This window comes from Octopus bimaculoides, chromosome 2, assembly GCF_046866305.1.
Source record: "Octopus bimaculoides isolate indiv1 chromosome 2, ASM4686630v1, whole genome shotgun sequence".
NCBI lineage: Eukaryota > Metazoa > Mollusca > Cephalopoda > Octopoda > Octopodidae > Octopus > Octopus bimaculoides.
The window spans coordinates 130,817,110-130,830,065 of NC_142929.1; the positions used below are offsets into that span (position 1 = coordinate 130,817,110).

Here is a 12,956-nt window from a genome sequence, read left to right on the forward strand (position 1 = left end):
AAAAAACTCTAAAGTAGCTACAAAAGGTGTTAGCAAGTGGATTATTGAAAGAATGATACTGATATAAAGTGGGATTTAAGAAAGAAAAAAACTATCATTAATTTAACAATTGTAAACAATTATCTTAAATAATGAAGAAATACTAAAATAAGTATGAAAGTGAAAAGAAAAATTTAAAGTGAAATTATCTGAAATTCTTGAAGTTACTAACCTCATCAGGCCAACCAAATATAGAAAATGGGAAAATACCAGATGAAAACCAGGTGTCAAGTACATCTTCATCTAAAATGAAAAGTAATAAACATAAATACAAATGTGTGTGTGTGTGTGTGTGTGTGTGTGTGTGTGTAAAAATCATCATCATTTTAACATCTACTTTTCCATACTTGCATGGGTTAGGCAGTATTTGTTAAAGCAGATTTTCTTCCTGTCACCTACCCTCACCTGTTTCCAAGCAAGTAAATATTTTGCCATGGCCAAGTACGTTTTCACTGAGAACTAGAAACAATGGACACTGCTTGTAGGACAGTGATGCTTGTTTACAACAATCACATGTCACTGCAAGGAGACACACATACACACCCGCATGCATGCATATATAAATGCATATTAGGTTGGAAAGAAAGTCCTGCTGTATTTTTAACATGAACAAGACCCTTTTTCAATACTCAGGTTAAAATAGGCATTAATTTTTACATTTTAGTGATTTTTTTCCCACTTCTTTGCAGATTATTTTATAACATAGTGGTTAAATTCATATTGATTTTACCCTTTTAAAATAAGTTTAGATCAAACTCATATGGCACCGCATGCAAAAGGGGATTTTTAGCAATGAAAGGGACAAAAAATGTTCATTCTATTTATGGAAATGAAGCTTTAATGATTTTTCCAGTTTCACTTGGGAAATTTTTCTCACACAAATTTCCTTGATCTGGATGACCAAGGTTAGAAATCCTTATCATCATATTTATTATTATTATTGTTATCATTATTTACCTTGTTTCAGAGAAATCTTCTCCACAGATACATTGAAACGTTCTGCAGCATTCTGCTTAGCTTCCTCTTCAGTGCGACCACTCACCCAGTACTTATCATCAGTACCCTGAAGTAGACAAACAGAGTATATAAACAATCCAATAAAACCAAGCATAAAACAAGTTTTCAAATGTGTGTGTGCATGTGAGAAATTATCAACACCACCACCATCGTTTTAACATCTACTTTTCCACAAATGTGCAGGAAATAATAAGCACTAAAAATATGCAGACAACAGGCTCCCTCAAATGCTCAGGTGGATCATTAGAAGTAGTAGATAGCTTCTATTATCTAGGGGAGCAAGTTAGCAGGTAGGGAGGGAGTTCTGAAAGGGTAGTTGCTGGGATAAGGGTAGGGCTGGGCGAAGTCCAGAAAGCTTCTACCTTTGTTGGTAACAAAGGGCCTCTCTCTCAGAGTGAAAGGCAAATTGTATGATGCCTGTATACATACAGCTATGTGAGACATGGGCTTTGACTACAAAGGACTTGTGAAGGCTTGAAAGAAATGAAGCTAGCATGCTCCACTGGATGGGTAATGTCAGTGTACACACACAAATGATCTAAGAGCAAAACTGTGTATAAGAGGCATCAGACATTGTGTGCAAGAAAGAAAACTGCACAGGTCTGGTCATGTGATGCATATGGATGAGAACAGCAGTGTAAAGAAATGCCGAGCTCTAATTGTGGAGGGTACCGTGGAAGGGGTAGACCTAGGAAGACATGAGATGAAGAGGTGAGAAAGGATCTTCAGATGCTGGGCCTCAATGAAGAAATGACAAGGGACCAGGAGATGTAGCGATTTGCTGTACTAGATAAGACATGTCAAACTAAGTCTTCCACACATACAGACTTGTTTTTTCAGGTGCTGGTGCCACTTAAAAAAAGCACCTGTGCCAGTGTTAAACACACCCATGATGGTGACACATAAAGTACCCAGCAAATTTTTTGTTAAGTGGTTGGTGTTAAGAAGAGTATCCAGCCATAGAAACCAATCCACAACAGACAGTTGGAGTCTTGACAGCTCCCTGCTAGCAAGCTCCATGTCAAATCGTCCAAGACATGCCAGCATGAAGAGCAGACATTGATGATGATGATGATGATGATGATGATGATGATGCATGGGACAGATAGAATTTGCTGGGGTAGATTTTTATATGATTGTTGCCCTTTCTGTTGCTAACCCACACATGTTTCTGAACAAAGTAATATTTCCTCATGACCAAACATGGTTTCACAGTAGTTTGGAAACAAGGGACACTACATGTATAATGGTGACACTACATGTATAATGGTGACACTCGTTTACAACTATAAAGTGATGCCAAGACATGAAGGCATAAACACACACACACACACACACACACACACATATACACACGTATGTCTACAATGGGGTTATTTCAGTTTCTGTTTACCAAATCCACTTACAAAGCTTTGGTTAACCAAAATGTTACTCAATGGGACTGAACCTGAAACCAAATAGTTAGGAAGCAAACTTCTTAACCACACAGCCATGCCTGCACCTGAAAAAGAAATTCATTTATCTTTTATCTTCTACTCGTTTCAGTCATTGGACTGCAGCCATACTTAGGTATTGCCATGAAGGGTTTAGCTGACCAAATCAACCCCAGTACTTATGGGTTTTTTTTTAAGTCAAGTACACATCTCATAGCCATGTCTATACCTAAGGATAAATCAAAAAGCACATAGTAAAAGTATGCCTAAAAAGAAGGAAAATCAAGAGATAATTACCAAGCCCTCTGGTACATTGGGATCATTAACTGTGACAAAATAAGCTGGGATTCTATGTCCCCACCACAACTGCCGAGATATGCACCAATCCCTGAAAAATAAAAGCATAATTATTAAATCTAGTCATTACAATGGATTAAATCTAAATTCATCATCATTTTCCCATACTGGCATGGGTTGGATGGTTCCACAGGAACTGGTAAGTCAGAAGACTGCACCAATCTCTGCTGACTGCTTTAGCATGGTTTCTACAGCCAAGTGCCCTTCCTAACACCAAACACTTTGCAGAATATACTGGGTGCTTTTTACGTGGTACCAGCAGCAGTAAGGACACCAAGTAACTTGCAAGACAACACGACCCCTCAACTAAGGTGGAGTGTAATATTGAGGGACAACAAAGGGATCTTGTATATGGGGGGAAATATGGCAGCCTCAGGTGGGAGAGAGTAAAAGGAGAAAGGAGATAGTGACAGTGAGTGGACCAAGGATTGGAAAGGGTGGTCTCAATTAAAATCCAGTTCTCTTAATAGGACAAATAAGTTAATCCATAAAAAATTCAACAAGGTATTAAGTAGCTAACAGTTTCTGACAGGTACAAGGCCGGAAATTCCAAGAGAAGAGCTTAGATGATTAAAGAAATCCTAGTACTTAACTGGTATTTTATTTTATTAACCCCAGAGGAGTGAAATGCTAAGTTGCCCAAGGCAGGATTTGAACTCAGAATACCGAGAGAATGAACAAATGCAGCAAAGCATTTTGTCAGATAATCAAATGATTCTGCCAACCTATTGTACTTAATTGTATGTAATACAGGAACAAATCTAGAATATCGTTTCTTGTCTGAACAATCTTGACATTTAATTTTCAGCCCATCATAAAAATTACTTTTACTTTAGCAGAGGCTGTTTTTGTCAAAGATTGATTGAGATTTTTCTACCAATGTTTTATTTATTTTATAAACCATGGAGGTTTGAATGCAAATATTGCGGTATCAAATTAACCACCAATATCTAGCCCAGCACTAAGCAATTTTTACCGATGCCCTACCTAAGAACAAACAAAATATAAACCTAAAAGGAATAATAAATAAATATTTTTTTTTAATGACAACTTTGACATACTGGCATTGGTTACTTACAAAAATACGGATTTGTTAGAATTTTTAGTGCATGTCTTTTAAAGTTGGATAATATTCCTAAAAATAACATATTTAACTAAGTAGATTTAATCATGTAGAGTGATTTTTCTTGATCAAGAACACAATATCTGTACTAAATATAAGGTAGATTAAATAATAGGTGAACTGTAACACAAAAGTGAATGAGTTACATAGAGAACAGTAAGAAGAAAGATAAACAAATTACCTTGAATCCTCTAACCAACGATACCAAGTTTTTTTATGCATATCAGGTATAATCTTCAGATTGCCTTCTTTGACATCCTACCAAAAAAAAAAAAATGTTTTGATTGTAATATTCAATACCATAAAAATAATGTAATAAAGTTTTTAAAAAGAAAAATCAAAATATATAACATTTCTTTTTTGACAAGAAAGCAATTTAACAGAAATGTTGAAAATAAGTGGGAAAGAGACACACACAAAGTGTATTTTATTTTAGAATTAAACAAAAAAACTTAAGGTAAGCAAATATAAATATTCTTTCCTTAGAAAGTAGCACAATTCCTGTTTAGGACCCCAGAAGCTGATTGTTGGATTTTGTTCCTTTCTTTCATTATTTTACAAACAATTTTGCAGTAAGAAGTACACTAAACCAAAATATAAAGGAAATTGGAACTTACTTTAACAGCTTGTGCAGCCATGTCTTTGAGATCAACATACCACTGTGGTTTGAGGAGGGGTTCTATAATATCTTTTGAACGACTGAAAATTGAATAATATAAAATTAGAATTTAATTTATAAAAAACATTGTGATTTTACTTGACTATTTCAGGGTCAAAATGTAAATATTAGTAAAAGTATTAAATGAAAGTTGAATGCTTCAGACATAAATTTTAAAAGTAAAATTTATTTTGTTTGGATTCTATTTTATTCTAGTTTCAATAGATACATTATTGGTAGCAACACAATAAAAAACAAACCTATCAGCATATTGATATATGTACATTAAATTTTTACAGCTTTATTAGCAAAGTATAATTAATGTATATTGATTGAATTGCTGATGTCATTACTTCCAACACTAACAGTACTATCATCAACACTGCTGCCCCTCTTCTGAAATTCCTGACCTGCTCATAATTTTCCTGCAATTGTCAAGAAGAACGTTAACCACATTAATCTCACCTGTCTGCGAAGGCCACAAGTACACCTCTCTCTTTCAGACCAACACAATAAAAATTTCAATTTTTGGGGGTTACCTGAATTTACTGTAACTACCAATATCACTAATTAATTTCTTCATCTCATTAGCTTCACACATTCCAATAACACTTCCAGATTGTATTGCTTGGTGCCCTTTCCCTCTAAGCTAAGAGATAATACCTTTAATTTTTAATATCCTTTGTAACTAAAATGAACCTGGATTTATGTCAAATGATACCAAATCATTTTTAACTCCTCTCCTTTCCAGTCCATCAATTTGGTTTCTTTGTTTGTTAATAGAATATCTGTTTATTTCATAGTAACATGTATTGAACAAGGAGTTATTTAAGGAGGCAAGATTTTACTTCCTGTCACCAACCCACAGCTGTTTTTCAAGTAAGGGTTACTTTTATTTTATAGGTCTTCAAAACTGCAGGGCAACCAGTCACAATGTCAACAAGGAATTTAAACATCATTAGTTTCACTCAAATGATGATGAGCAAGGAATATCAACATCTACACATACATTCTCTCCTTCTCTCTCTCTCTCTCACACACACACACATACATGACAGCTTGCTACAGTTTCTGTCCACCAAATTCATAACAAATTACTGATTGGCCCAAAGCTTTAGAAGAAGATATTTACTAAAATTGCTATGCAGTGAGACCTAACCAAAACCATGTAGTTGTGAAGCAAACTCCTTAACCATGCAGACATGCCTGTAGCTTAGCTGATATAAAAGTGCAGCTTTGAAAACAGTAAAAATATGTCAACATTACCTGCATGTTGGTATAACCATGGGGTTGTCAACAGAACTTTCATAGAGGCCTTTATCTTTCAAAGCTTGTGTCACTGCTTTTCTAGCATCGAATCGTTTCATGCCCTAAAAATAAAAATAGCTGCTGTAAATATTTCTGCAAATCTTAACTTTCTTTATACAGAGATTTTGGATATATGATATTAAATCACAAGCAGTACTTAGGTAATTTTGATGCTACTTTCAGGAGGGAAAAACTCATTGGCTCAAATTTATAGACTCTAGATCAGTGGTTCCCAACCATTTTGTGATCACATACCACTTGGAGGTTTCGTATAGCTGCCGAGTACCACCTGGTTCCAGAAAAACTCAATTCGATCAGATATCAATTTAATCACAAATAGAAAACACAAATGAACTAACAACAAAGAACACAACTCAATTTAATGTAAGGGCTGAATCTGTTTCTTCTCCACCACCTGGTCAATGCAGGGCATCACCTTGCTCACAGCGCATTGGAAATCATGGCTGGGCACAGCAAAATGGTTCTGGCTCTTCGACTTGGTGACCAGTAAAGCTGAGAACCCCTGCTCAGACTCCCACGTAGAGAGGAAAATCAGTAGCTGGGGAACAGCGTGACGGGCTAGCATCGGGTACGAGAAGGCCGTGTTTAGCCAGAAGTTTATAGGAGAGCATTCTTTGGGCTTCGTCTTTGCTGTCTTATCAGCCTGGATATCCATAAGTTCCTCTTGTTCTCCAGTCCCAACAGGCAACTCAGCTGGATCAATGGAGAATGGATTGGCAATGATGGCACAACAAGTCACGTCTGGGAAGTAATGCATCAACTCAGTCTTGAGCAGTGAGAGGTGACGGACGATTTCTAAGGCAAATTCATCATTGGGTTTGCTGTCAAGTGTAGTCAGCAGTTCAAACATTCCATAGCATTTGCTCTCCACATTCTTCAACCATAGATCCAACTTCCAGACAAACACTCCCAACTTTGAGATGAATTCTGTGACAGTGCACTTGGGCTCTTGAAATTACAGGTTTAAGTGGTTGAGGGCTCCAAAAATGTCTGATAAGTAGGCCAACCTTGAGATACTCATCCTCCAGATCTTTTTGAAAATTGTGTTCCTTCTCCATGAAGAAAACAAGAAGTTCATCCCTCAGTTCAAAGAAACACCTCGTCGCATTACCCCCAGGAGAGGGGGTAAATGAAGTCCATTTAATGAGATCAAAAATAAGTTAAGACAATATGAAGTTTATAAAATAAAATTTAAACAAGTGATCTAAATTTTTATCCAAACTATAACTGAAGCTATTATTACTAATATATCATATTCTTCTTGTACAAAGTTCTTTATTTCCTGAAGAAGTTTAAACCAAGAAAGCTTAGTGATCATCATCATTGTTTAACGTCTGCTTTCCATGCTGGCACGGGTTGGACAGTTTGACTGAGGTCTGGCAAGCCAATGGGCTGCACCAGGCTCCAATCTGATCTGGCAATGTTAGGCAGCACTGGCCACGATTTCGATTTCACTTGACTCAACAGGTCTTCTCAAGCACATCATATCGCCCAATGCTTCAAGGATACTTTTAAATGGGCTGGTCATGCAACACTTTGTAAAGGTGCTACACCAGTCATTGGGTATGACTCCTAATTGCTTTATCTACCAGGGTACTGTTGATTCGAGTAGCTGGTCCCTCAATTGGGTCAACATTTGGCAGACTCTCCTCCTCCCATTCATTCTCCATGTTCAGCAGTCTTTTATAATGGCATCTCCAAGCCTCTTTCTTTGCAGTGTTACACATTATACATATGTATACATGCTCACTCACAATGGGCTTCATGCAGTCTCTGTCTGAACAAATTCCCTCACATGGCATTGGTCAGCACAGGGCTATAATAGAAGACACTTACCCAAGGTGCTGTACAGTGTTCCTAAACTTGAAACCATGTGGCTGTGAAGAAAACTCTTTAACAACTATGTCTGTGCTTGTAATATAAACCATATCATAAAAAATTTAAAAGATAAGAAAATATCTTACTGAAAATTGTCCACAATCATTTGTTATGTTTCCTTCTTCGTCTATAACGGTCACAAATGGGAGACTGTGTCGTTTACCAACTTCATAATCATTGTGATCATGGGCTGGTGTGATTTTTACAGCACCTGAAGGGATGTATATATGAAATGATATTTCAGTATGAACCTTTATACATATCTTCTATATATGCAGAATGTAACACTATTTCAGATAGTAATAAAGTTAATAAATATTACGATAAAAACAGAAAGGATTTCATTCATTTATTTGTTTCAGTCATTAGATTGGGGCCATGCCGGGGTAATCAATCAAATCACCCACAACACTAATTTTAAGTCTGACAATTAATCTACCAGTCTCTTTTTGCTGGACTGTGAATGAATGAATGTATGTACGCACACACACATGTATGCGTGTGTGTGTGTGTGTGTGTGTATTATACACACACCTCACACACAAATACTTATGAACTTTTCTGCAGTGATGGTAACATATTCAGCCTTAGTTGAATTCTTGCTTGCATGAAAATTTTAGAGAAACTTGTCCTTGTCATGCTGTTTGCAGATGACTGTGCACTTCTAGCATACACATGTATGGCCCTTCAAACAGTTATGCCTAGCTTAGCTAAGGCAGCCAAAGCCTTTGGCCTCACCATCAGTCTGTAGAAAACTGAAGTGCTTGTTCCAAAAACCACATACTAACTACCACAAATCGGCATAAAAAAACACTCCCTCAATGCAGTCAAACACTACCCTGAGGAGTGTCATTTCTAATGAAGCAACCTGTGAAAAGGAAGTTGACAACTGCAATGCCAAAGCCAACATCTCCTTTGGATGTCTACAGAAGAGTATATGGCAGAATAAATCACTGCATCTATCCACCAGAATTAGAGTCTACAAGACAGTTGTCATTCTCTATGGGTCAGAAGTTTGGGTGCTCTACAGGAAGCAGGTCAAACAGCTGGAACACTTCCACCAGAGATGCCTTCACTTCATCATAGACATCTCATGGAGAAAATATGTCACCAACAATGAATATATATACATATATAAAATAGGCTTCTTCAGTTACAATCTACCTATTGCTTTCACAAGATACTGGTCAAACCACAATTATCATGGAGGATATTGGCCAACAACAACCATACAGTGGAACTGATCCCCTAACCACAGGTCTCTGAAGCAGACTTCTTAACCACACAACCATACCTATACCTATTACACACACACACACACACACACATATATCTGAGAATGACCAGTGAACATTTCTTACAATATATTCTAAGAATAATCATGCTGTTATATATGAAACACAATATTGCTGAGACGCTTCCAAAAAAAGAAAAGTCGTTGGAAAACAGATCATAGCAGTGACTCCTTCTAAGAATATCTGAAGAAGGAATTGTATTCCGAAATATCATCGGACTATGGATAACTAATTTACAATAGGTATATAGTCCATTTCTTGTATTATAGTGCATTGTTGTACCATTCAAAACTTTTTTCTTTACAAACAATACACAATGTTTCAAGCGAACTACAATACTCTCCAATTTCAATACAAATTATATCATCTACCAAGATTTTAGTAAATTACATATTCAAATGTAATATGCTGTCCAGTAGAATTAAGGTAATATGTTCTCAAGTCAAACAGCAACAAACTCACCTGTTCCGAACTCTTGATCAACAAAGTCATCACATACAATTGGAAGGCGTCTTTCAAGAAATGGATGCTGGACAAATTTCCCATGGAGGTGTTTGTAACGTTCATCATCAGGGTGGACAGCAACTGCTGTGTCTCCCAGCATTGTTTCAACACGTGTTGTAGCAACAATTATTTTTTCATCTATGTTCATCAGTTAAATTAAATTAAAAATCATAAATTAGAACAAAAGGAAACTTAATTCAGTAGATCGTTCAAAGCAGTATTTCTTATGGAAAGGAGTCAGGGAAATGAGGTAGACATATTTCCATGGTTAATAAAATTAGGTGGTTTTGAAATTTTTTTTAAAATTGTCTAATACCACAGCAAAGAAAGATGAATTATATAGTTGCAAACTTTTTGTCTTCTTAATAATATAAAGGGAGAAGTGGGGGCAAAATATTTCACTATTTTTTAGAGGGGGTGGCTGTTATTTCTCATTTTGAGGCCCAGACTTATTTAAAGACATCACTATATGCAAATAGGAGTAAGATGGGGATGAGCCAATGTGAGAACCTTTATGTAGTCATTAGGCCTGCAAGAAATAACAGCCAAATGTCCCTCAACCATCTTAAGAAAAAATAGGAAGTATACATTGGACAATGAACACATTTCCTAAAATGTCTGATGGTTTGAAGGTCTGATCCTTTTTAATTGTTTTACTTAAAAAGGTGAGTTTCCCCTTTCTGTATGTGACAAATATTTCATTAATATTTTAATTGGAAGTAAAAAGGGAGACCAAGTAAAACCAATCATATTTTCTTCAATGTTAGGAAAGGGAAACATTCAGAGCTGTAGATCCAGAGGACTGCAAAAGCAGCTTAAAATGTCCGACTAAGACATTTAGTAAACAAAAAAATAAGGCAAAATTTGTTGAACAGCAATCACATTGCTCTGCAACTTCATTCAGCCTGTCTTGCTGCCAACAACTCCAATCTTACTTAAAGGAAAACTCAATAGAGTAGGAAGGAGATAATAAAGTATAAATAAAGAAATATGTCCCAAATAGATGTTAAATTTAACAAACAAAACAGTAATGCTCAGAACATCATCCCTACCTGAGTCTACTACAGGATAGGCAAATGAGACAAGAACTCCAAATTCAACTTTGTCTTTATAGTTAGGTACAGCAAGGAAAGTACGTCCACTTATTTCTTTTTTATCTACCTGGAAATATATTTAAAACGAATAACACAATAAATATTCACTACAGGAAATTGTCCATCTAATTACATGCAAATACTCCTGATGAAAAAGTAAAAAGAACAATGATTGTTTTCCCTTGTATCAATCATTACAAAGAAAAGAAAAGAAAAGTTCATCTTTTGATGATTTCTGTGAAAGCAAATTTAAAATTTATCTCCATTTTATCTTTTTAAATTTGGATATTTGCTTATTGTTGACATTTTAGATTTCAGTGAATTTCTTATTTTTAAAAGCTCAATTATTATTAAGAAGATTAACTCTAATTATCAGTTAAGCAATAACTAAGCATTTCGTCTCGGTTCTCATGTCAGGAGGCAGTATCTGTGACAAAATGAAAACAGATACAATGTAGAACATAGGCTTAGACTTAGGTCTGTCATCAATCTCAGGACTCATAAAGCTAAAGTTTGACATGGTTTCCATGGTATATAAGTGACTGAGATTACAACATTCACCACTGAATGAGACACCAGTCTGTTGCAGGGTTAGCTTCCCAGCTTTTATTGGAACTCATTTACAACTGACTGTACTGGAACAATGTGAAATGAAGCTTTCTGCTCAAGAACATAATACACCACCCAGTTCAAGAATTGAAATTACAATCTTACAATCACAAGTGCAATACACTATCCACTAGATCACACACTTTCGTTTTAGAGCATACTTGAAGAAAAAAACATAAAATATGTTTCTATGCAACGAATGCCAAATCTCTCCATACTACCATCATAAGAATATATTATTACAAAATAATTAAAAAGTAGAAATGTACCTCAATATCTGAAATAGCAGAATTCAAAGTACAAGACCAATTTACAAGTCTGACACTGCGATAAATCAATTTCCGTTGATGCAAACGGACAAAAGCTTCAGTGACAGCACGGCACAATTTCTAGAAATAGAAAGAAAAGCAACATGAGGAAACTTGAAAAAAAAAAGAAGAAAAAGTAAAATGTTATGTAAGTATAATATGCAAGTTCAAGAACTGAATGTGTTACAAGAAACAAAAATAATACACTGAGCTCAGATATCTATTTTGAGAACTACAATGATCTGAATTGATTAAAAATAAATAATTAAATTTACGTTAAAATTCCATCACACACATATCATCATCGTTTAACGTCCGCTTTCCATGCTAGCATGGGTTGGACGGTTTGACTGAGGACTGGCGAGCCAGAAGGCTGCACCAAGCTCAATCTGATCTGGCAAAGTTTCTACAGCTGGATGCCCTTCCTAACACCAACCATTCAGAGAGTGTGGTGGGTGCTTTTACGTGCCAGTCAGGCGGCTCTCGCAACGACCACACTCAAAAGGTGTTTTTTACGTGCTACCTGCACGGGTGCCAATCTGTGGCCCTGGCAACGATCACACTCGGATATACTTTTAACGTTCCACTGGCATGAGTGCCAATCAGGCAGTACTGTCATCAGCCACGTCAGCAATTTTGATTTTGATTTCACTTGCCTCAACAGGTCTTCACAAGCAAAGTTTATTGTCCAATGAATGAGGGGTACCCATAAGTGGGCTGCTTACACTGGCATAGGCCGTGGGTTATGGTCTCACTTGGCTTGTCAGGTCTTCTCAAGTACAGCTTATCTCCAAAGGTCTTGGTCACTAGTCATTGCCTCAGTAAGGCCCAATGTTCAAAGATCGTAAACTAAAAATACATGATACCCACTCATTTTTGACAAAATTCAGTTAGCCACTACAAAGAACAAGACAGGTTCCTTTGATAAGTCAAAATCATAACCAGGGAATTATAGAATATTCTGGTCATTTTATAAGATCTTTCATTACTTCCAGGAAGAATTTATGCTCAATTTAATTTTCAGATTAAAGACAATTTTATTATTAAACAGCTCTTAGTGAAGCATAACTCTAACCATTTATAAAATACTAGCAGAAATACCCGGCGTTGCCCGAGTTAAAGAGAATAATGAAATCTAAAAATGCCGTCTAGACTACGCATCATCTTTATATATAGAGATGTATATACACACACGCACCCAAACACACGTATATTTATGTATATCAATATAAATATATGAAAGTCAATGAAGTTTCGTAAAAGAAGGTGATCATGTACATACTTTCTTGCTGTTGTGATTATAACACCTCAT

General features: G+C 36.0%; 1 protein-coding gene across 8 annotated transcripts in view; it reads right to left on the bottom strand.

The window, feature by feature from the left end:
- The window catches only part of LOC106879229 (valine--tRNA ligase), a 45,887-nt gene that overhangs the window by 16,083 nt on the left and 16,848 nt on the right, over positions 1–12,956 (bottom strand). For all 8 annotated transcript variants that reach the window (XM_089347677.1, XM_014928715.3, XM_052965597.2 and 5 more), the window contains 10 exons: positions 11,606–11,725; positions 10,686–10,794; positions 9,592–9,771; positions 7,921–8,045; positions 5,894–5,997; positions 4,587–4,668; positions 4,151–4,227; positions 2,787–2,877; positions 997–1,102; positions 212–282 (listed from right to left, as the gene is read on the bottom strand). In XM_089347677.1, coding sequence (XP_089203803.1) covers positions 212–282; positions 997–1,102; positions 2,787–2,877; positions 4,151–4,227; positions 4,587–4,668; positions 5,894–5,997; positions 7,921–8,045; positions 9,592–9,771; positions 10,686–10,794; positions 11,606–11,725 — 1,065 coding nt within the window. The remainder of the gene's footprint in view (positions 1–211; positions 283–996; positions 1,103–2,786; positions 2,878–4,150; positions 4,228–4,586; positions 4,669–5,893; positions 5,998–7,920; positions 8,046–9,591; positions 9,772–10,685; positions 10,795–11,605; positions 11,726–12,956) is intronic.